The sequence below is a fragment of the Colobus angolensis genome, unplaced genomic scaffold, assembly GCF_000951035.1.
Source record: "Colobus angolensis palliatus isolate OR3802 unplaced genomic scaffold, Cang.pa_1.0 Scaffold178, whole genome shotgun sequence".
Classification (NCBI taxonomy): domain Eukaryota; kingdom Metazoa; phylum Chordata; class Mammalia; order Primates; family Cercopithecidae; genus Colobus; species Colobus angolensis.
Window position 1 is genome coordinate 4,912,223 of NW_012114910.1, and position 22,552 is coordinate 4,934,774.

At 53.8% G+C, this 22,552-nt stretch overlaps 2 protein-coding genes across 4 annotated transcripts in view; one reads left to right on the forward strand and one right to left on the reverse strand.

The window, feature by feature from the left end:
- Positions 1-14,099, forward strand: DOK4 (docking protein 4). Of its 3 annotated transcripts, XM_011938834.1 has the most exons (9): positions 1-55; positions 6,341-6,587; positions 10,077-10,184; positions 10,397-10,511; positions 10,800-10,919; positions 11,039-11,228; positions 11,986-12,124; positions 12,292-12,415; positions 12,533-14,099. In XM_011938834.1, exons 2-9 carry the CDS (start codon positions 6,522-6,524, stop codon positions 12,649-12,651), a joined length of 981 nt encoding a protein of 326 aa, XP_011794224.1. In that variant the 5' UTR covers positions 1-55; positions 6,341-6,521; the 3' UTR covers positions 12,652-14,099. The 3 variants fall into 3 exon arrangements, with proteins under 3 accessions (XP_011794224.1, XP_011794222.1, XP_011794221.1); XM_011938832.1 differs by lacking the exon at positions 1-55 and having other exon boundaries at positions 6,158-6,587; XM_011938831.1 differs by lacking the exon at positions 1-55 and having other exon boundaries at positions 6,158-6,587; positions 12,292-14,099.
- Positions 14,100-14,412: 313 nt separating this feature from the next.
- Positions 14,413-22,552, reverse strand: part of POLR2C (polymerase (RNA) II (DNA directed) polypeptide C, 33kDa) — a 10,070-nt gene continuing 1,930 nt past the window's right edge. Inside the window, exons 3-9 of the mRNA XM_011938841.1 lie at positions 20,466-20,534; positions 20,266-20,318; positions 16,653-16,781; positions 16,177-16,228; positions 15,808-15,976; positions 15,583-15,657; positions 14,413-14,959 (exon numbers count right to left, since the gene is read on the reverse strand). Coding sequence (XP_011794231.1) covers positions 14,815-14,959; positions 15,583-15,657; positions 15,808-15,976; positions 16,177-16,228; positions 16,653-16,781; positions 20,266-20,318; positions 20,466-20,534 — 692 coding nt within the window. The 3' untranslated portion in view covers positions 14,413-14,814. The remainder of the gene's footprint in view (positions 14,960-15,582; positions 15,658-15,807; positions 15,977-16,176; positions 16,229-16,652; positions 16,782-20,265; positions 20,319-20,465; positions 20,535-22,552) is intronic.

Consider the following 22,552-nt stretch of genomic DNA (forward strand, 5'->3'; position numbering starts at 1 on the left):
GCCTGCTCCGCGGCCCCGCTGAGCAGGCGCTCCTGGCCCGGGCCTCGGCGCCCAGGTAAATTGGGGGACGCAAGGCAGGGAGAGGGACTTAGGCCGCGCAGAGCCCGCGAGAGCCCCGGCGACTCCCACCCCTGATTACCCTCAGTCACTTCCCGAACCTGAGGGACGCTCCGTCCCATGGGACCTTCCTACTCTAGGGTGGAGGGGCTCAGAGACCCGCCCCCTAAAAGCCAGTGCCTGGGCCCTGAAACTGCCTGCGCTCTCTCCACCCCCAGCTCTCGTCTCCGGGATAGCCCAGGTCGCGAGATGACCTCACCCGCACCCACACAAACCCCATCCGAACAACCCAGGCCCTGCACTCCCGGGCCTGCCAGCCGGAAGGGGCATAACCCAGCCCCTGGCAGCTCCCAACCTTCTATCAGCCTTCCTACTCTTCCCCGGGGCCTCCTGTTCTCAACTCCTCCAAATTCCAAGAGATGATTTTCTGTACCCCAGCTGGCCCCCACTGCCGACCCCCTCCTGACTATGGGGTTTCTCCCTACAGCCCAAACTCATGACCAGCTGCCTCCTGTCCTTGAACCTTTCTCCACTGGCCCCCAAGGTCTGTCTACCTTTTCCCTAATGGCCCGCAAGGCCCTGGATCCAGTTATATGCTTTCTGTTACTGAAAAGGGGCATTAGCTGAGGCTGGGCACCTGGGTGATGTGGCAGAGCAGGGGCTCTGTGCAGCCCACCTGCCCCAAGCCATGGGGACAGGTCAGTTGCTGGGGCGCTTCCACTTGGATGGAGGGTGTGGGTTGGAGGGGTCTGATGGCGAGGGCAGCGAGGGGCCTGGCAGCAGCTCTAGGAGACTACGCTTTACAGTGTGGGGTGGGCTTGCTTAGGGCGGGTTCTTTCCTAGACCCTTTCAGAGGGATGTGGCACAGGTACAGGCTCTTCCTGCCCCTGCCCCCGCCCCCAACTCTGGTCCCAGGAGCTGTGTCTCCTCTCCCCAGTTGCTTGCGTTGCTGTGCTGGTACTGGTTACTCCCAGCATTTCCCTCCTGGGCAAGGCAGCAGGGATGGGCATGACCTCACCCCACAACCCTGGCCAAGGTGGGGCTGCCCAACCAGGCCTGGCCTTGGTGTCAGCAGCACACTCTTCCCTGAGGCAGCTCTGAACCAAACTGCAGGTCTTGAGCGCAGCTGGTTCTCCAGTAACAACAGCCTGCTGGCCATGCCAGTCAGCGCTGAGACCCAGGAGCTGGGAGCCTGTTGTGGCTCACTCACCTCTGGAAGCTGAGCCAGGTCCAGCCAGATGGAGGCTGGTGGTGGTGGAAGAAAGGATGGGGAGGAGGACAAGTCCTGGAGAGAATGATGCGTTCAGCCCCCAAATATTGAGCGTCTCCTCCCCACCGGGCACCATTCAGGGAGCTGGGATAGAGCTGTTAACTAGACAGACGAGGCTGAGCCACCAGGGAGCTGACATTCCAGATGTCTCTCTGTGGTCAGAAACAAATGGACAGATGTAGGAACAAGAAAATCCCATGGTGGTGTGCAATGAAGGCAGCTGCACCTGATGTTGTGAGAGAGGCTGACTAGCGGGGATCCTTTGGTGAGTCAGGGAGGGCCTCCTGGAGGAGGTGGATGAAGCAGTGGAATGAACCATGAGCGTGTGAGGGAACGATGTTGTAGGTGGGAAACAGCTAGTGCAGTGGTCCCTCGAGGGAGGGGGTTTGGCATGTTGAGGGGTGGGCACGGGACCCAGGAGAGCAGAGTGGCACGTGGCCACAGCATTACTCTCTGGGCTTAAGGGTCTGGGGGGACCGTGGCTGTTCAGATGTCCCCTCCTTCTGCCATCCCTCTCTGCCCAGGTGGGTATTTGGTCTATCTTTGCCATCCATCTTGATGGGACTCACCATGTTTCGTGTGGTGGCCCCGATGGGGATCTGTTGGGGGCACTCCCAGCCGGCCCCTGATAACAATCTAGGGGTGGGGTGGGGGGAGAGCAGCAGGTGATGGGAAATGGTCCTGGTGCTGGAGAGAATCCCACAGATCCGATCTTCGCCGTGGGGTGGAGACAGCCAGATGACACCGAGATGGTGTCCAGGTAGGGCTGTTCCTGCAGCCCCGATAAGCTCCGATCTGTCAGGGATGGGGAGGCCCAGTTAGGCAGGCAGCCGCCTGCTCAGTCATTGGTTGCAGTCTCAGCGAGTAGCGTTTGTTCTGGAGCCAAAGCCTCCAGGCAGAATCCAGGTGCAAGAGGGAGTGCTCAGCGTGGCTGCCCCATGGGGCAGGTGGGCAGGGAGGGCCCTGGGAGTCTCCCAGCCCCCCGCCCCCTAGGACACCCACCCTTCCTGGGGAGAGGAGCGTTTTGGAGCTAGCTCTCCCTTCGCGGGAGCCTGTGGTGGCCTGGCACCAGGCAGGTACTGTCCCTGGGTAAGCAGCAGTGTTGGTACCAGGCTGGGAGGTGGGATACGGGGAGCCCTTGCTCCCCTCCTCCCTCACTGGAACCCTGAGAGGGGCTGCTGGACACCCTGCTTAGTTGGGAGCTCGGAGCTCACAGTGCTGGGGAAGGACCCAAGACCTCAGGTCCTCTCAAAGTAGCAAGCATTCTTCCTGCTGCAGGCTTGTGAGGCTGGCGGTGGCTCAGGAGTGGATGGGGACAGTGGCCCCAGGGACAAACAGGGCAGGGGCTACTTCAGCCCAATTCCTGGCCTGCCCAGCCTGAGCTGCCCTCCACTTTTTGTATTTTTTTAATTGATTTTTTTGAAATTTTTTAGAGACAGAGTCTCACTCTATCACCCAGGCTGGAGTAAAGTGGCTTCATCACAGCTCACTGCTATCTGGAATTCTGAGCTCAAGTGATCCTCCCATCTCAGCCTCCCCAGTAGCTGTGACTACAGGCACGTGCCACACGCCCAGCTAAGTTTTTCATTTTTTGTAGAGACAAGGTCTCTCTATGGTGCTGGGGCTGGTCTTGAACTCCTGGCCCCAAGTGATCTTCCCACTTTGGCCTCCCAAAGTGTTGAGATTACAGTTGTGAGCCACTGTGCCCGGCCTGCCCTCCACTTCTTGCTGTCCTATTGGGCCTTCACAGGCTCGGCTTGGGGGCTGCCTCGCTTGCTTAACACAGTGCATTCCTTCTGGAGGATAGTGGGTTGGTTCTGGGCTCCCCTCACCACTTGACACCACTGCCTGTCAAATTTGTGGCTCTACCTATTGGCCTTGACCTTTCCCTCCTCTCCATTCCCAACCCCTCTTTGCCACACCATTTTGGGTCCTAGGTTAGGTCTTGCTCTTGCAAACCTCATTAGGGACTAAGTGTGGCCAGGGGTCCCTGTGACTCAGGGCCAGAGTAAGCTGGCAGGACTTTGCCACCCAGCCTTCCCGGTGAAGGTTACTCTTCCTGCTGGGGACCTGGGGTATGGGACAGGGTGGGGCCTATGGACAGACGCAGCAGGAGCAGTCCTGAGAGCTTGGGGCCACAGTCCCTGCTGGGGCAACACTGGGAAGGAGCAGGCTGGCTTCTGGTGGTTTCATTATCCTGTCTGAGCAGCAACTCTTGAAGAAAACGATATCCCTTGAAGAAAACAATGTATATATATATAGCCCTTGGAGTTTTCAAGGTAGAAGCTCTGACCAGGCGCGGTTGCTCACACTTGTAATCTCAGCACTTTGGGAGGCCAAGCCTTGTGGATCACTTGACCCCAGGAGTTCAAGACCAGCCTGGGCAACATGGTAAAAACCCATCTCTACAAACAAGTTTTTAAAAATTAGCTGGGCATGGCAGTATGTACCTGTGGTCCCAGCTATTCAAGAGGCTAAGGTGGGTGGATCACTTGAGCCTGGGTGGTCGAAGCTTCAGTAAGCCGTGATTGCACCCCTGCATTCCAGCCTGGGTGACAGAGAAGGACCCTGTCTCAAAAGAAGAAAAAGAAGGCCGGGCATGGTGACTCACACCTGTAATCCCAGCACTTTGGGAGGCCAAGGCAGGCGGATCATGAGGTCAGGAGATCGAGACCATCCTGACTAACAGGGTGAAACTCCATCTCTACTAAAAATACAGAAAATTAGCCCAGCATGGTGGCGGGAGCCTGTAGTCCCAGCTACTCGGGAGGCTGAGGCAGGAGAATGGCATGAACCCGGGAGGCAGAGCTTGCAGTGAGCCGAGCCAGCCTGGGCAACAGAACGAGACTCCGTCTGAAAAAAAAAAAAAGAAGAAAAAGAAAAAGGGTAGAAGCTGTTGTCCCAAGTGGGCAGGCAGGTGCCTCATGGATTCATTTCCTCATTTAAAGTAGGTAGATTTATTCACATTTTTTTCCAATGGGGAAATTGAGGCACAGCGTCTTAAGCGGCTTGCCCAGGACCACACAGCCAGCTGGATTCACACTGCAGGCTGTGCTATGTCTGGGCTGCGCTGGATGAACCTGAGGGGCCCAGTGGCTTCCTGTAGACGTGTTCTGATAGGGGGCTTCCACACTGGACCCACAGCTAGTGGCCAGCCTGCTAATCCTCTTGGAGGGGAACTCCTGAGCTGGTCTTTGCTCTGGGGAGAAGGCAGCCCCAGAGGCAGGCGGTGAAGACAAAGATGAGAAAATTGACCCATCTCTGGCTGCCAGAGCCCAGGTGTGGCAGAGCTGTTGGGGATCAGTTGCCAGTGGGGGACCCCAGACCAGACCTTATAGGAGGAAAGTAGACCACCTAACTATGGAAGGGTCTTGGACCCCAGGGAGCTGGGATAGAGGCAGTGAATGGGCAGGAGTGGAATTGGGGGGGTATCAGGGTGCAAGTGGGATAGGGGAGCTTTACCCTCTCTGCCTGTCCCTTGTTTGTGTGTGCTCACTGGGGTAGTCCCATCTGTTCCTTGTTAGGCACTCAACAGACAGGCCTCCAGGACATTAATTAATGCCAAGCTGCTGGCACAACCAGCAGCATGCCTGCCCCAGGGCCCCATTCTGGCAGCACAGATACCCAGCTGACCCCAGAAATGCTGCCCCGTTCCCACCCGGTGATCCTGAAGACACAGGGGCCACATTGCTGGCATAATCCTGCCCCTGAGGCTGGATGGCAGGGAAGGCTTAGGTCGTGGCACGCAGCCAGAGATGGCAGTAGGATGTTCCCCTCAGACTGGCCTCCATCACCACCCTGGACCTTCTCCTTCATCCCTGGCTCTGCCCCAGGCCTGCTGTGTGACCTTAGTCATGTCACTTACCCTCTCTGGGCAACTTTCTTTCCCCATCTATAAAATGCAGGGGTTAGACTGGGTCATCACTGAGGTCTCCCTTTGAGTTTGAGTCTTTGTTATCTGTAGATCCACCTGATTTGGGGTGGCCCTGCTGGTACCCCCATTTCCTGCTCCATATTTATCTCTCTCTGGTGTCCCACACTGTCTCCTGCATGTCTTGTTGCCCCAGGCCCTGGCTGGTTCTCCTATAATTAACTTCTGCCCATGCTCAGGACATGGAGGCCCTGCTTGGCTTGGCCAGACCCAGTGGCCTGTTGGGGCCCGGGCCCCACCCTCACGGACTGGCCAGCGTTCCCAACCCCAGGGCCAGGGCAAGGCGTCTGCTCCCACAGTGGCCACCTCCAGCCGGCCCAGCACATTCCTCAGGCTTATCTGGGGGCCCGCCCCACTGGACTCTGCCCTCCCACCCAGGAAGCAGCACCCAGAGCTGTGTGCGGAAGAGCTGCAGGGCCTGGGAGGAGGCCCTGTGTGAGCTCAAGGTAGTGATTCTTAGCCTGGGGCTGGAGAGAAACAGGTAGAGGACCGGGTGGGGCAGGAGGGCAGAGGGGTTTGTGGGGGCTGCTGAGCTGACCAGGCAAATTGTCTTTAACATTGCAGAGCATGGGGTTTACTCAGACACCCAGGGGTCATCTCCTGGGACCCCCCTCCCCCGTCTCTGGGAAGCGCTTGCCCCTACCCCTGGGAGCGCTTGTACCCAGGAAGGGGCTTTTGCTCTTGGCAAGTTGCCCTAAATTTGCCCCAGAGTTATCACAGTTGGTGGGGACCCGAGCCCGAAATGCTGAGGAACAGCACTCCCCGCCACTTCCCTTCCTGGGTCCCCACCTCCACAGCAGGAGCCAGAGCCAGTCCTCCCAGGAAGGGGTTAACTGCCAGCCCCAGCCGTGAGGGAGGGGACTGGGCTGGACCATTTTCCTCACTGCTGCCTCCACCTCGGTTTTCCTGAATGGTTCTGTCGTCCTGGGGTGGGGAGGGAAGGGAAGGAAGAAGGGCGGGAGGAAGGAGGGAGGGAAGAGGGAGGGAGGAGTGTGGGAAGAGGAAGGAAAAAAGAGAGCGAGACAGCGAGAAGAAGAGAAAGATGTCACTGTCTCTAATCTCCCTGTCATTTTCATTTCCAGCAGGCGCGGGGCGAAGGAGCTGCTAGAACAATGCTGAGGCGGGTGAGGTGAGGAGCAGCCCCTCGCGGCAGCCCCGACAGAGTGTCTGGAACAGGTGATTGGAGGAGCCAGAGACCCAGGCACCTGGACGTCCTTCGCCTCGCCTCCGCCAGGCCCCGCGCCCCCAAAAGGTGGGAAAACCATGGCGACCAATTTCAGCGACATTGTCAAGCAAGGCTACGTGAAGATGAAGAGCAGGAAGCTTGGGGTGAGTGACCCTGACCTGCGGAGGTGCCCTGCCAAGGGAGGGGGGCCCGAGGACGGGGTCCCAGGCACGGAGGCATGGTGTGTGGGGCATGCGGCTGCCCGCCAGCTGCCGGGCATCGTGCATCTGTGCTCTCGGGGCTCCACACCAGCGTGCTGCCTGGCATGTGCCTGGGCTGGGTTCTGTCTGCTGCAGCCCCTGCCCCAGAGGGCTGGCTGGCATCCCAACAGCTGGGCCAGCGGTGGTGGTGGTGGCAGCAATGGTGGCCGTGGATGGGCAGGCGGCTCCCCTGCTATTGTTGAAGTTGTCACCACAGCAGCAGCAGGAGCGGCTGGCAAGGCCAGGCTGTGTCTGAGCTGAGAAGCAGCGTCTCACTTCCCCTGGCCTCCTCTCCCTTCCGTTTGCCCCCCACCCCCGGCCTCCCCTCACCTCTCCTGGCCTCTTTTCTTTTAGGTCCTCTCCCCTTGCTTCCAACTGCTTTCCGTGTGCAGATATTTAGTATATTTCAGATTGTCGTTTTTAATGTTAAAGAAGTGTTTGAAAAGGGGAGTGGTTGGCTGGGGGAGATGGGGTGGTGTGAGGCGCTGAAGCTGATATTTATGTGGTTTCTAAATGAGAACTTTGGGCAGAATGGTCCAGTGCTCTGGGACAGGCTGCTTCCCTCCAAGTTGTTGGTGGGTGACTCTATGCTTGCTTGGTGCTTGGCCCTGAACTGGGGCCTTGGAGGGACTACAGAGAAGGGGTCTCACTGGGCATGCATCCTGTCCTACCCCCTGTAGACCCCCAACTGGTGAAGACCCCCCCAGAAGACAGGAGCAGAGGGGATCAACTTCATGATCTCAGTGAGGCTGTCTGAGAGCTGCCTCTTTTCCTCTGCCAGGGCCCCCTGCCAAAGACAGGTCTGGCAGCTAGCTGCCCCTTCCCCTGTAGGAAGGACAGCCCTGGTGACTGAGGTCACCCAAGTCTCGCGTTTGACCCAGGACTCCTGTCCCTCTCTCCCTTTTCTTTCCCATTGCCTTGAAGGGGTGGGTGGGCTCAGGCTGCTCAAGGCTTCCTGGCTCAGCCTGAGGGGGATGGGGGGCATGCGGAGTGGAAGAGGGATCTGCCACCTGGCTTCCCTACCTGGATACCAGACAGAGCAGGGCTGGCCCTGGAGAGGGTGGTTCTGGCCCTACCTCCCCTCTTGTTCCTCCCCGCCCTGTGGCTCAACCTAGTTGAGACTGGGCCCTGGCAGCCATCGACTACTTTGCTGTTTCTCTGAAAGGGGGATCAGCCCACTGACTTGGAGCACAGAACAAAGAGAGAAGCTGAGGCTGTGGTAGGGAGGCCAAGGAAGCAGAGGCTTCGCTTCTAACATCACTCCTCATTCCTATGGCCCCAGACTTAGCAGGTCCCCAGGGCCAGCTGGGCTGAGGCCTTGCCCAGGGCAGAGCATGCCAGGAAGGCACTGGCTACAAGGGCAGCCACTTGGGCTCAGTATCAAACCTGTTCCAGAGGGAAGGGAGACTGAGCGGCTGACAGGTGGGCACAGCCCGGATGGGAAGGTGGGGCGTGGCCAGGCCCTATCCATGCAAGGAATTCTCTTCCCTCTGAAGCCAGGAGCCTCACTTCCCCTGGTATGAGAGGCTACAGTCCCTCCCCAGCAGCCATTCTCATCTCAGCCCACAGAGGTGAGGGGGGAGGGGCTGAAAGAGATCAGGAGCCGGCACTCCTACCTGCCAGGGCCTTTCTCCCATGGCAGAGCTGTGGCAGAGTGTTTCTGAAGCACTGATCAAAGCCCTGTGCGAAGTGGGAAGGAGGGCTCTTGAGCGCGTGGCTCCCTGGGGCTGTGAATGTGTATCCTGTAACCAAGCAACCGGCGTGCTCAGGTCCGCAGGCCTTCTGCCCCGATGCTGCAGGCTGCATGGAGCCCACCCTGGCAGGGTGTATCTGGGTCGGCAGCATCCATCCATTCATCCATCCATTCATTCACGGTTCCTTCATGTGGTCATTCACTTGTTTAGCATGGCTGTTAATGAGGCTACCAGGATATGAGTGAGGATTCTGAGGATAAAATTCAGTGTCTGTCTTAAAGGAGCGCTGCAGCTGAGAACTGAGGGCTGCTGTGGTTTAGGTGGGTAGAACAGGGGCTGAGCCAGGGGCAGGAGTGCAGGAACAGACATGCCTCCTAGGGTCCCAGAAAGGAGCCAGAAGTGGCCTGGCTCTGAGTGGTGTCTTGAAATGGGGGCTGCCTAGGGCCACTGCACCCTGGGACCCTGCCTGCCGAGGACCTAGTGTACCCATGGCACAGTAGAGCCGAGGAGAGGGTGGGGCCCAGAGGTCCCCTGGCCTCCTTTGCTGTGCTCTCGGCGGCCACTCAGTCTCCCTACTGTTTCCAGTAAGAGGAACACCAGAGATGCCCGGGAACAGGCTCTGCAGGGCTTTTGAAGTGCCCGCTGGAAGGAGTAGGTAAACCCCAGCCACAGACTTTGGGCAGAAAAAAAGCCTAGGTGGGAGGGAGGGTCTGTGCAAGGGCAGCTCTGGCCAGTGGCTGGGGCCAAACCCTCCCCTACCCCGGGTGAATGATAGGCCGGTCTGTCCCTTCAGTCCTAGAGTGGTCACTCCCCTCCCCTCCCCTCCCCACCCCCTCGGGGGAGTCCCTGAAGCTACAGAGAATGTAGGTGGTTTAAGGTACAGGAGCCTCAGCAGTGGCCAGGACCAGGAGGGAAGGCACCATGCTGTGGGAGGAGCCTCAGATTCCTAGCTCCGCCCCTTTACCTCGTTCAGCCTTGGGTTCCCACCTGGAACTGCGCCCCTTACACGTCAGAGTTGGTAAGAGAATGAAAAGAGAGGGTGAGTGAAAGCCCCAGGAGACAAGAGTGGGGGTTACCTACGTAAAGACCCTCACCTAACTCAGAGAACTAGGGGTATGGGGAGGTACAGGTGGGCAAGGGGCAAGGGTCTGATCCCTGTCCCCAGGAGACCCCTCTGTTGTGCCTGGCACTGCCCGAGCCCTGGCCAGATCCTGCAATGGGCTGTGAGGGTCTGCCCTGGATCTAGACAGCCTGCTGCAAATACCAGCATCACCATTCCTTAGTGTTTTGATGCCTCCCTTTCCCCATCTATAAAATGGGGATGATAACAGGACTTATCTCAGGAGTGGCCCTGAGACTGTGCACAGTGCGAATAACAGGTGTGAGCAGGAAGCACTCAGGAATGCTGGCTACTCGCTAAAAGCGGGGCACACAGTAAATGGCAGGTCAAGAGAGCACCCTTTGTGGAACAGCGTTTTGGAGCCAGCCAAGAAGTCAATGACTTTTCAATTTGGGGAGGAGGCTTCTCTCCCAGGGAGGTGACACTGCTGTTGACTCCCACCCCCGGTGTCCCCAGGCTGGGGCTCCAGGGAAGGCTGTGCGGCACCGCCCCCTGTGGCAGGCAGGGGTGGCTGCAGGGCCATGCTGGCAGGGTGGGAGTGGTCCAGGGAGGTCTGAGCCCTGTCATCTCGCCCCACAGATCTACCGGAGGTGCTGGCTGGTGTTCCGGAAATCCTCCAGCAAGGGGCCCCAGCGGCTGGAGAAGTATCCAGATGAGAAGTCAGTGTGCCTCCGGGGCTGCCCCAAGGTTAGGAGGCCTAGGTCCTAGCTCCCCCAACCTGTAAGCAAAGACAGTCTGCTGAGGCCTGAGGTCTGCGCACCCTCCTGGGGGTGGCAGGGCTGTGGGGGATGCAGAGAGAGAGAGAAAGAGAGAGAGAAAGAGAGGGAGAGAGAGAGAGAGAGAGAGAGAGAGAGAGAGATGCACTGGCCTGGCTAAGTCCCTCGTGGATGCTGTCCCAGGTGACTGAGATCAGCAACGTCAAGTGTGTCACACGGCTCCCCAAGGAGACCAAGCGGCAGGCGGTGGCCATCATATTCACTGACGACTCGGCACGTACCTTCACCTGCGACTCAGGTGAGGCGCTGAGTGTGGACCTCCATCTGCCTCCCCTGGGGTGGTCATGGTCAGAGGTCCGGCTAGGAGCGGGCAGAGCAGGGCTAACCCTGGGTGGAGATGGTGGTGGGGTGTGTGTGGGGTTGGGGGTGCTTTCAGGGAGCAGGCCCTCAGGGTTGAGGCAGGATAGGCAGGCAGAACCCACTGTCTTTGCCCTCCCTGCTGTGCATGGTGGCATAAGTCAGGCTGGGCAGATGGGTTGGGCTACCGGGCTCCCGGAGCCGCATGATGAAGTAGCATTTTCTTCAGAGCTGGAGGCAGAGGAGTGGTACAAGACGCTATCTGTGGAGTGTCTGGGGTCCCGCCTCAATGACATCAGTCTGGGAGAGCCTGACCTCCTGGCCCCAGGGGTGCAGTGTGAGCAGACAGGTGAGGCTGGGCCCTGGCCCTGGGGGTGGGGAGGGGGAGGAGGAAGAGGAGAGGAAGGGAGGGAGGAAGCCCCATCTGGGGCATCTCTGGGCCCACTTGTCCACCCTCCCCCACTCCAGATCGCTTCAATGTATTCCTGCTGCCCTGCCCCAACCTGGACGTGTATGGTGAGTGCAAGCTGCAGATCACCCACGAGAACATCTACCTCTGGGACATCCACAATCCCCGTGTGAAGCTCGTCTCGTGGCCCCTCTGCTCACTGCGCCGCTATGGCCGGGATGCCACACGCTTTACCTTTGAGGCTGGCCGGTAGGACCCTCTTGCCTCTCAGCCCTGTCCTGCCATGGTGTGATGGGGGCTGCCATTCACTCTGTGTTGGGCACTGCACTAGGAGCTTGGTTTATTTATTGGCATAGCAATCCCAAGGGGGAATGTAATGTTCCCATTTTACAGACAAAGAAATGAAATGGAGGCTCGGAGGAGCAACTTGCCCACAGCATGCAGATCAGTTGAAGCTATTTACCAAAAATCATAGACTACTTTGGCTTAAGTCAAATGCGGGTTCAGGCACTTACTAGTTCTGTGACTGTAGACCTGAGTCTGGGTTTCGGGAATAATAAAGTACGTAACCTCCTAGCATTATAGTGAAGACTGGGTATCCCCTCACTTGAACTCTGGAGTCAGCCTGCCTAGACTGAAATTATATATAATCCTCTGCAGAACCTTGGTTGAGTTACTTAGCTTCTGTAGGCCTCAGTTTCCTCATCTATAAAATGGTTTGGGAAAATGCATAACAATGAGGAAACTATTTATGGTACAAAGACCAGAGGGAGGTGGTAGAGTAAACTGAATGGGTTAATTCTTGTAATGCATTTTGAGCACCAGCTGGTATAGAAAATGCTCAGCACATTTGCATCATGTGGTCGGACCCCCAGACCACAGCCCTGCCTGTCCTCCCGGCCTGGAAGGCAGCCACAGCTTGCAGTTGCAGGACAGCCTAACCAATTACATGCATGTCTGTGGTGGGTCCCCACCGTCTTGCCCTCTGTGCCATCTGTGTCCCCAGGATGTGTGATGCTGGGGAAGGACTCTACACCTTCCAGACACAAGAAGGGGAGCAGATTTACCAGCGAGTCCACAGTGCCACCCTGGCTATCGCCGAGCAGCACAAGCGGGTCCTGCTGGAAATGGAGAAGAACGTAAGGGTGAGGCAGCGGGCATCAGTCCAGGTTACAGGGTCAGCGGAGGGGGGCGGGTGGGCAGGCAGGGCCAAGTGCCTGGGCTACACAGTGGAGGCAGGTAGGGTCTTGGGCAGGCTGCTCAGGGATACTGTGAGCCACTAATGGGAGTGACCTCTTCCTTTGCCCCACAGCTGCTGAACAAGGGCACGGAGCATTACTCGTATCCCTGCACACCCACGACCATGCTGCCCCGCAGTGCCTACTGGCACCACATCACGGGTTCCCAGAACATCGCCGAAGCCTCCAGCTATGCTGGTGAGTCGCTTCCATGCCCCACACCCACCTGCCAGGAGGCTCTGTGGAAGATGAGGCCTATTGGGCAGGGGTCTTTTGACCTAGCTCTGAGTTCTGAGCCTGCTTCTGTGCCCACAGGTGAGGGCTATGGGGCAGCCCAGGCCAGCTCGGAAACGGACCTCCTCAACAGATTCATCCTGCTAAAGCCAAAGCCCAGCCAGGGGGACAGCAGCGAGGCCAAGACCCCATCCCAGTGACCACAGTGCTGGCAAGCACCGATGACTGCTGGGGGCTGCCTGCTGCGGGGCTGGCTGCAGTGTACCATGGACAGCCTCAAGGGGCTGTCGGCCAAGAGCCTGGAGAAAGGGAGCAAGCTGCCCTCTCCTTGCCCCCAAGGGTGAGACTGGACTGAGGCAAAGGGCTGGCCACACCACCTGAGCATGTGTGAGGGGCTGGAGCTACCGTGGGACTATATACTGTTAATGATTTTAATATATATGGCTTATGATATACTCTGTATCAATGAGATCCCCTCACCCTCACCCCATCCTTCCCCACCAATACACACACACTGTTTAATCCTGTGACCAGGCCATGGGCAAGGCTGTTTTTGAGGATAAGGGCAGTTGTGTCCATCCTCCATGGCACAGCCCTCCTGCTGCCAGAACCTGCTTGAACTACCAGGGCCAGAGGAGGGGGACAATCAGAGCTTGAGGCTGGCACTCTGACTGCTGGCTTTTCCCAAACAGCCCAAGGGCCGGAACAGCAGGTGGCTTCTCAGTTCCTCTGGGCCTGGAGTGACACAGGAAGGATCTGCGCTTCCACTGTGCTGCTTGCCAGCCTTGCAATTGGAGTTTTAAGCAGAGGTGACATCTGGTTGACGCCTCAGGTGAAAATCTGGTTTTAAAATGTAACTTCTGCACAGGCTCCTTCCTGCTTTGTAGGCTGGGAAGATGCCCTCGGGGTAGGGATGCTGATTACCTCAGCCATGTGGAGGAAGGCTGGAGCTTGTTCCTGCCCCACGGCCAGGCCAGGAGGGAAGGCTGCAGCAGGACTGCCGTGGGGAGCACCCCTGCTGCCCCCCTCACTGACCAGGGGTGAACAATGCCCAAGCAGAGGGAGCCCCTTGGCCCCGTTTGGCCACCTTCTGGCCAGCCAAAAGCACTCTGAAACCTAGCCCTTCCCGTTTCCTCCTCCCCACATGGTGCTGAGGCTCCCTGCTGTAATGCAATTAAAGCAATTGATTTTCTAGTGCTGGTATTTGTTGACTACCATGCAGAAGGGCTATCTTTCTATTCACGTCAAACCTTTGTGTGGGGTTTTTTGTTGTTTTTTGGGTTTTGTTTTTTAATACTTTAGGGTCCTGATTTGCGGGAACAGACCTTCTTGTAAATAACCACTATCTGAGTTGTGGCAGGAGGATGATAAAGCACGCAGCCCCTCCCAAAGGAGCCCTTGAGCTAGGGAGGTGGTGCAGTCAGCCTCGCTCTCAACGTGACCCGGGAATGACCACCCAGAGGGATGAGCTAGCCTGTAGAGGGGAACTGGGGTCCAAAGGTCTTTGGGGAGGGAGGCAGAGCTGGCTGGCTCAGCTAAGTGGCACGATGACGCATGAAGGAGATTATGTTGTGCTCTTTATTGCCAAAAATAAACACTTTTAAAAAGACAACTTCTGTTAATCAATAAATATCCTTTCCTTTCTGTACTGGATCTCTGGTTTTCTCCAGGCTGCCTAATTAACTGCTTTGTACATGTTCCTATCCGGAGACAGTGCTGAGGGGTTAGGGCCAGAGCCTTCATTAAGGAGAAATGAAATATTCCTCCTGTGTATGTGGGAGGGGCCCTTGCTCCTGTGGCTGCTTCCACCCCCTACCCCCACCAAACTAAATGATCAGGCCATTGATGGTGAAGGGGTTCATAACTGCTGGACAGAGAATGAAATATCGTGTTTATTTGGTGGGGAGGGGACAGACAGGGTCTAATGCTATTCCAAAAGGTTACTTCTCAAATTAGGGACACTGAATAAAGGCTATGGCACTTGATCCTAACACTAGAAATCTAAGGTACAACTGAAAATGACTCATTTTGGACAGAAAGGGTTTAAAGAGCTGGACTAACCAGGAGAGAAGTACAGTTGGTTCCCTACAGGTGCGCTGGAAACAGTCCAGAAGGGACTTTCTGGGATCTGGGGAGCACTCCTGCCAATTATGAACAGCAGTCAGGGCCAGTAAAGACCGGTCCTGCCTAAACACCAATGCATCCCTGATGATCGATCTGTGACCCTCTTCTCATTGGTACTGATGTCCTGCCAAGATGCTCAAGCAACAGTAGACTAGATTCTCTAGAAGAGTCTGAAGAGAGACCCCCATATCCAGCTGCTGGCCTGAATCTCCGTTTTTGCTGAAGCAGGCAAGCTGCAGTTAATTTATGGTTAGCACATCACTCTGGATCTCATGGCTTAATTGAGTTTGTAAATCACTCAGTTTCTTCTTCAATCCAGAGAGGGCTGACAGGACAATGGTTTCAGGACGCAGAGAGCCACAGGACTCCACGTTGTAGTAAAACCTAGGAGGCAAGAGTCCAGTGAGCGCCCTGTGAGGCAGGCTGGCCGACCCGAGCTCTGGCCATGGACAACCCTCCCTCCTTCCGGGTCTTGGCTCTGTTCCCACATGGAACTTGACCTTGGGTCAGGGCTGACTTCCTTTCATCTAAAACCTCTTATATAGGGTAGTTTCAATACACTTTGCACGACTGCAAGGAGGCTACAACCACCTCATAAGGTACCTGTGAAAATCCTAAAGTTCTGTATGTACGCATGCCCCACTGAGGAGAGAGTGGAAAACCAAGTGAGCAGTGACCAGTGACAGCTCTTTCACAGTCACCCCCGTGGAACTTGGGTCCAAATCTCTGCCCCTAGCGTTGACCTGAAGAATCTCTTCTTTGGGGGCTGAAAATCAGAATAGGAACAACCTGGATAACTGGAGGTTCCTCTTTGTCACAGTGACCAAAAGGGGGCTGACGGCCTGCCCTGGGATGTGCACATACCACAGGTCTGGTTTAGCAGTCAGCAGCCCTCCTCAGCTTGTAAGAACTGCGAGGTCGGGGAGAGGGACTGCCTAACTCATGGCCTGAACCAAAACCATCCCTTCTTACACACTTTACCTTCCCATGTCCGAGCAGGCTCTTACCTTTCTGGCTTGCCGTTGGGGTCATAGGGAGCCTGCGACTCATCCTCATCCAGCTCCGAGTACTCACTCTTTGGCCTGAGGTCAAACACAGGTCAGCACAAGGTTGCCACTGCTGTTTTTGAGGCACCCAAGTTCCTAGAAAGCCTGCCACATCTCAGTCAACAGCAGCCATCTCTATGACACACCCACCCCAAATGCCTGCCATCACTCCTAAGGGGAACGTACCATTCCTCAGGCTTGGGGTACACTGTGTGCCTCAGGGCATTGTCTGGATCGTATTCAAAAGCCACCCCTGCAGTAGGGTTCCACTTGGCATGCTCCTTGCCAAAGCCCTTTTTGGCATAGGCTCGAAGTCTCAGCTCCTGGCCCTTTCTCAACTTGACGATGAGGATGTCTGCAGGGAGAGGCACAAGTCAGTCGAGGGCCAGGAGAGACATGGTTCTCCAAATTCTGACTTGGAGTGCCACTGCAAGACCACACGCATCTGGAAAAATGGGTCTAAAGCCAAGTTGCGAGGAGACCAGGCAGCACGAGAGGCTGTATCTGGTCTCTGCTTCCCGCTGGCCCACAAAGTGACAGATCAGGAAGACTCACCATCCTGCTCCACATAGTCATTGGGGTCATTATCTCGGTTCCGGGATGTCACCTGTAGGGAGTCCACCAGGCATTCATTAGCTGCTCACCTCCCCAGTCACTTCCTCTGGCATCCATATCCCAGCACCTCTAGACTGCAATCTGTCAACCAGGGAAGGAGCACCTGACGAGGTGGTGGCACAGATGTCCCCAGGACTCCAACCCCCACTTCATGGTGTGGTGATGGCCTCAGGCAAAACAATTCCATGGCCTTTAAAAGGGTCCCTGGGTGACAGAGGGTGTGCAGTAGCAACGATGCTAACCATGCAACGATGCCCAAGAAGAATCCAGAATTAGCACTTCTAGGGATCAGATTAAGGCAGAAGGTAACAGGGAATGCCAACATGTTATAAGGATCAACCCCAGTCTAGCCCACCTGGAGCCAGTAAAAGAAGAGAAAAGATCCCAGGGAAAAGAGGCTGCTCTCCTGCACTGACCGGAATGACCCGGGGGCTGTTGGAGATGAGGTCTCGAGACGTGACATGTCGCGTCTGGTCTTCATTGCACCGCACGTCGAGGGTGAACTCCACTGAGCACTCGGGGCAGAACTCCTCACATGTGCAGTCCTAAGGTAGGAAGAGAAGCAGGAATGAGTCTACAGGGAGATGGCAACTCCTGCCTTGGCTCCTTGTCTTGGTTTCCTGCATCTAATGCCCAGTTCCTTAAGTGTCTTCACCTGTAAAAAGGGGTTCATCAGTCTCCAGGTTCTTGTGGGCTGTGACAATCTGGTATACCATTCTCATGGACTGCCCAAGTTTAGAGACAACTTATACATACATTGGCACCCACATTTCCTTCCCACTCCCACCAGCTGCAAGGCCACCTCTGGAGACACACTGCTAAGGTCTCCCTCTGGCCCTTGAACTACTCTTCCTCAGATAACCAAGGCTATGAGGCAGAGGAGGATGCTTTCACACTCTATAGTTCAGCTTCCCAAGAACTAAGAGGACCAGCTTAGGAATGTAATCATCATTTAAAATAAAACCACCAAGGAACAGAAAAAAGTACCTTTCAAGTTCTAGACTACTCACCTTTACTAAAAAATCCTTTCTATTATGGAAAATTTCATACATAACCACCTTCCATAATTATTAACATTTTCCCATTCTTAAAACAACTGACTCATTCCCATGTTAGGGACTATTAATTGCAGTTTCACTTCAGGCAAGAAGACAGTTACTAGGATGCAATCAAGCAAGCTGTTCTCTCCCTCACACCAGTGAGGAAAACCCAACATTCTTTTGATGTTTGCATAAGGAAGCAGCAGCAGCTAGAGGTCCCACCTGGGTCCTCTACAGTCACATACAGGTGAGGTATGAAGGTAACCCAGACCCTTGACACAGAATCACTTTTAGAAATATGAAATGGGGCTGGGCACAGTGGCTCACACCTGTAATCCCAGCACTTTGGGAGGCTGAGGTGGGAGGATCGCTTGAGTCCAAGAGTTTGAGACTAGCCTGGACAATATGGCAAGACCCTGTCTCTACAAAAAATACAAGAAAATTGTATTTTTTGGGTGTGGTGGTGCACAGCACCTGTAGTCCCAGCTACTTGGGAGGCTGAAGCAGGAGAATCATTTGAGCCCAGAGGCTGAGGTCACAGTGAGCCGAGATCATGCCACTGCACTCCAGCCTGGGTGACAGAGTGAGACTTGTCTGAAAAAATAGAAAAAGAAATATGAAATGGGAGACTCAAAATCTAATGGAAGATAAAAATATGAAAAGATATTCAACCTAAAAAGATGTACTGAGGCTGGGCATGGTGGCTCACACCTGTAATCCCAGTACTTTGGGAGGCCGAGGCGGGTGAATCACGAGGACAGGAGATCGAGACCATCTGGGCTAACACAGTGAAACCCCATCTCTACTAAAAATACAAAAAAATTAGCCGGGCGTGGTGGCAGGCGCCTGTAGTCCCAGCTACTCGGGAGGCTGAGGCAGGAGAATGGCGTGAACCCAGGAGGCGGAGCTTGCAGTGAGGTGAGATAGAGCCACTGCACTTCAGCCTGAGCGACAGAGCGAGACTCCATCTCAAAGAAAAAAAAAAAACAATGCACTGAAAGGAGAGGAGTCTGTTTGAGATGAAAAGAGATTAAAGTGCTATAAGGACCAAACGAATCTTGACTGGATCAAGACTGACCCACAAACAAAAAGAAAAGCAATAAAGGACATTTGGGGAAAAACTAGGAAAATCTGAATATTGATATTACAGATTAATGCTAACCTTCTTAGGCACAATAAAAGTGTGGTTATGTAGGAAACTATTCTTATTAGGAAATGCATGCTGAAGTACTTAGAAGTGTTAGGATGTCTGCAACTTTCACACAGTTCAGCAAAAATAGCAACATGCATATGAAAAATAAAGCAAATGTAAAACATTAATAATTGGTAACTACAGGTGAAAAGTAAAAGGGTATTTATTATTCTAGTTTTTCAACTTTTCTACAGATTTTCAGAAAAAGCCAGAGAGAGACCATGCCATCTTTGTTCAATAAATACTAGAAAAAATTTTAATGAAAGGAACTGCTAGGTGATAGAGCATGCATATCTTTATGTAAGATATCACCAAATTGCTCTTAATTGGTTGTACAACTGTCCCACCAATATCTATGTTTTATTTCTTAAAAATCAAAAATCTGGAGATCTGAAACAAATAGGGCAAAATGTTAAAATGTGACAACTTAGTATTAGGTGGAAGCATGGGTATTTATTATACTAGCTCCATGCTTTTCTATGCTTGAATTTTTTTTTTTTTTTTTGAGACGGAGTCTCACTCTGTCACCCAGGCTGGAGTGCAGTGGTGCGATCTCAGCTCACTGCAAGCTCTGCCTCCTGGGTTCACGCCATTCTCCTGCCTCAGCCTCCCAAGTAGCTGGTACTACAGGCGCGTGCCACCACACTCGGCTAATTTTTTGTATTTTTAGTATAGATGGGGTTTCACCGTGTTAGGCAGGATGGTCTCGATCTCCTGACCTTGTGATCCACCCGCCTTGGCCTCCCACAGTGCTGGGATTACAGGCGTGAGCCACCGCGTGCAGCCGAATATTTCTTTTAAAAAAATACATACGGCCGGGCGCGGTGGCTCAAGCCTGTAATCCCAGCACTTTGGGAGGCTGAGATGGGCGGATCACGAGGTCAGGAGATCGAGACCATCCTGGCTAACATGGTGAAACCCCGTCTCTACTAAAAATACAAAAAATTAGCCGGGCGAGGTGGCGGGCGCCTGTAGTCCCAGCTACTCGGGAGGCTGAGGCAGGAGAATGGCGGGAACCCGGGAGGCGGAGCTTGTAGTGAGCCGAGATTGCGCCACTGAACTCCAGCCTGGGCGACAGAGCGAGACTCCGTCTCAAAAAAAAAAAAAAAAAATACATATTTATAAGACATATCAAATTAGTCATCACAAAAATGACATGGCCCTTGAGAATATTAGAAAATGGACTGATTCTGGATCACCCAATGCCATCAAGAGGGAGTAGTCTTAAGCTGCTATGTAATGCAGCCTAGTGAAAGGATGAAGGTAACCTACTACTATCCCACTCTCTCCAAAGTCTGAAGGCCTGTTAACATGCCATCAGGGAGCAAACACGACCAGGGGGAAGCGGTAAGAGTGTGGCCATGTTTAAGCAGCATCACTTGCGAGTGAGGGGACAGTGTGAATCTGCAGACACCAGGACTAGTTCCCCAGAAGCTGCTCTTGTGAGACAGCTCCCATTCCCTCTGCTCCCTGCCTACCCCAACCTTCTGTTGACCCCTGTAGCATCCTAAGGCCCCTGCTACTGGGAAGAGATGCTTTGGAAGGAAGAACCTCCACTGTAAACAGGCAATCTGGTGGAGCTGGCTAACAACATTTCCTGATGTTCTGTGTGCTAATCAATCTGAAGCCCCATCAGAACCAAGGATCAAGGCCTGCCCAGGCTCTAGACAACATCACCACATTGTTGTTCCACACCTACAATACTACTCAAGCTGGATGCCAAATGTCAGGAAAAATCCCTTTGTGAACCAAAGCCTTCCCACCAAACCTCACATTCCACCCAATCACACAGCATACCCGGGAGTACTGCAGCTTGTCCACAATGTCATCACTAATGAGGGGAATTAATCCTGTAAAAAAACAGAAAAGCACTTTAAAGAAAACCAAACAGCCAAGCCAAAATGAGAAACCAGAAGCCTCCTGGGGGTGAGGCTGGAAGGAAGCCCCCTCCTGACACTAGGCACAGTACCCTCCCTTCTAATAAAAGGAGTACTCACCAAGCCTGTGAGCGATAAACTCATCATGAAGGACTGAGGAATTGGCATCAATCTGAACCCAGTCAATGGCTACAAAATGAAAGAAGCAGACATGGAGTTTAGCCATCAAATTTACGTAGAGACTTAATGCAGTGGTTCTCAAGATTTAGGAATCACCTGACACTAAACTGCAGATGGTTGGGCTGATTTCACAGCACTAGAGTGGGGCCCAGGAACTTGCATTTTAATAAGACCCACACACACTACACACCTCACTTCCCTGCCCAGGTGAATTTAACGCAGGGGGCTCCCTGCTTCACAGAAAACACTGACGCAGAGAATATCATGGGAGTGGAAACATGTTTATTTGAGCTATTTCCATGAGAAGCACTTAAATCTGCTACCTGTGCCACCCCCAAATCCAAGAACATGAACTATTTGAGCACTTCAAAGTCAGGGAAAACCTCACAGAAGTAATACAGACTTATGGGCCATACCTCATTTTAGGATATAACGACTGGACTGCCCAACTTAGCACTTTTTAAACACTCAACCAACAGACGTTTACTGAATTCCTTTAACGCGCAAAGCATACTAAATATAGAACCCAATCCCTAGCAGCAATGAGCAGGTAGGAGGGTGAAGACGGTATTATCTATCACACATGCTTGACTTAAACACACATTTATTTATTCATAAACATTTGCATGCAACCAACTAAATCCAGGAATCAAATGGCACTGGAGCCCAACTGCCAAATGAGGGACACAGACACTAGGAACAGAGGTCGGAAGAGGACCTCCACATACTAGGCCTCCACCTACACTGTCCTGCGATGCTTCCCATTGCTTCCCCAGTCCAAGCCAACTAAGAGAGCCCTGACCCAAGCTTTTCTGCCTCTTTAATCCCCCGGCCCCTCCCTCCAGCACACCCTTCCCCTCCTCACTGTACAGGTTAAGATCCTCTGTGCCTCCTAAAAACTAAGCCTTGCCTGCCCTCTATGCTACAGGTGTGGCACTCCCTCTCTTTCAACTCCTCTCTCACAAAACTCTCTTCAGACTTCCCTGAAGACACTTGTCCTAGTGTGCCTTGTGTCCCATTTGTGTATGTTATGTTTATACCCCAAGCTTCAGAAATTGCTTCAGGCAGGTGCTGGGATGTCTTTGTATTCCTAACCCGGGTGCTCAACATTATTTGTAGAACTGAATTTGTGGGGCAAGAGGCATTTAGACTCAGAATGGCAGGGCTGCATCACAAAGTACAACTCCCTCACCTGACTCTTGATGAAACTGAGGTCCAGAGGCATAAAGTGATTAGTCAGGGGGAGGTCCAGCACTCCCAGCTGAACTGAAGAAGTGACTGGGGGGCCGGGGGTGGTAGTGGATAAACTACAATGTTCTCTTGCCTAATCACTTGGCTTGCTTATTTCCTTAAAAGTCTAAATATTTGATGCCACAGTTATGACTTATATTTCTTTTGCCTAACCCAAACTCTCTGGACCTGACTCTCGGAAATGCTTGAAGTATTTCATACAAATATAATCAATGCATTAAGCACCTGGAGCAAAGTGGCTGGAACCAGACCAGAAATTGATCTTCCCTCCTCTAAGAGCCAACTGCACCATAGCTATGCTTCTCCTCAACTACTGATCAGTCTATCTTGCTTTAGTGTTGTCTGTGGATTCATCTCTCCCCCTGCAACCTCACTGTGGACTCCAGGAGGGCAAAAACCACGTTCTCTACAGCTCTGCATTCCCAGAGCTTACCACCATGCCTGCCACTTACATGCTCCATAAATGCTGTTGAAGGAATAGATTAATAAAAAAGCCATCTAGCAGCACTGAGCACTCACTAAACATAAAGCACTTCTATGGTTTACCTCACTTAATCCTTAACATTACCCTGATAAAGATCATTAGTGGCTGAATGTTACAGATGAGGAAACTGCAGCACGCAGAAGTTTAATAACTTGCCCAAGTTTCACAAAAATAGTAAGTGATGCAGCCATAAAAAAGAACGAGGCCGGGCACGGTGGCTCAAGCCTGTAATCCCAGCACTTTGGGAGGCCGAGGCGGGCGGATCACGAGGTCAGGAGATCGAGACCATCCT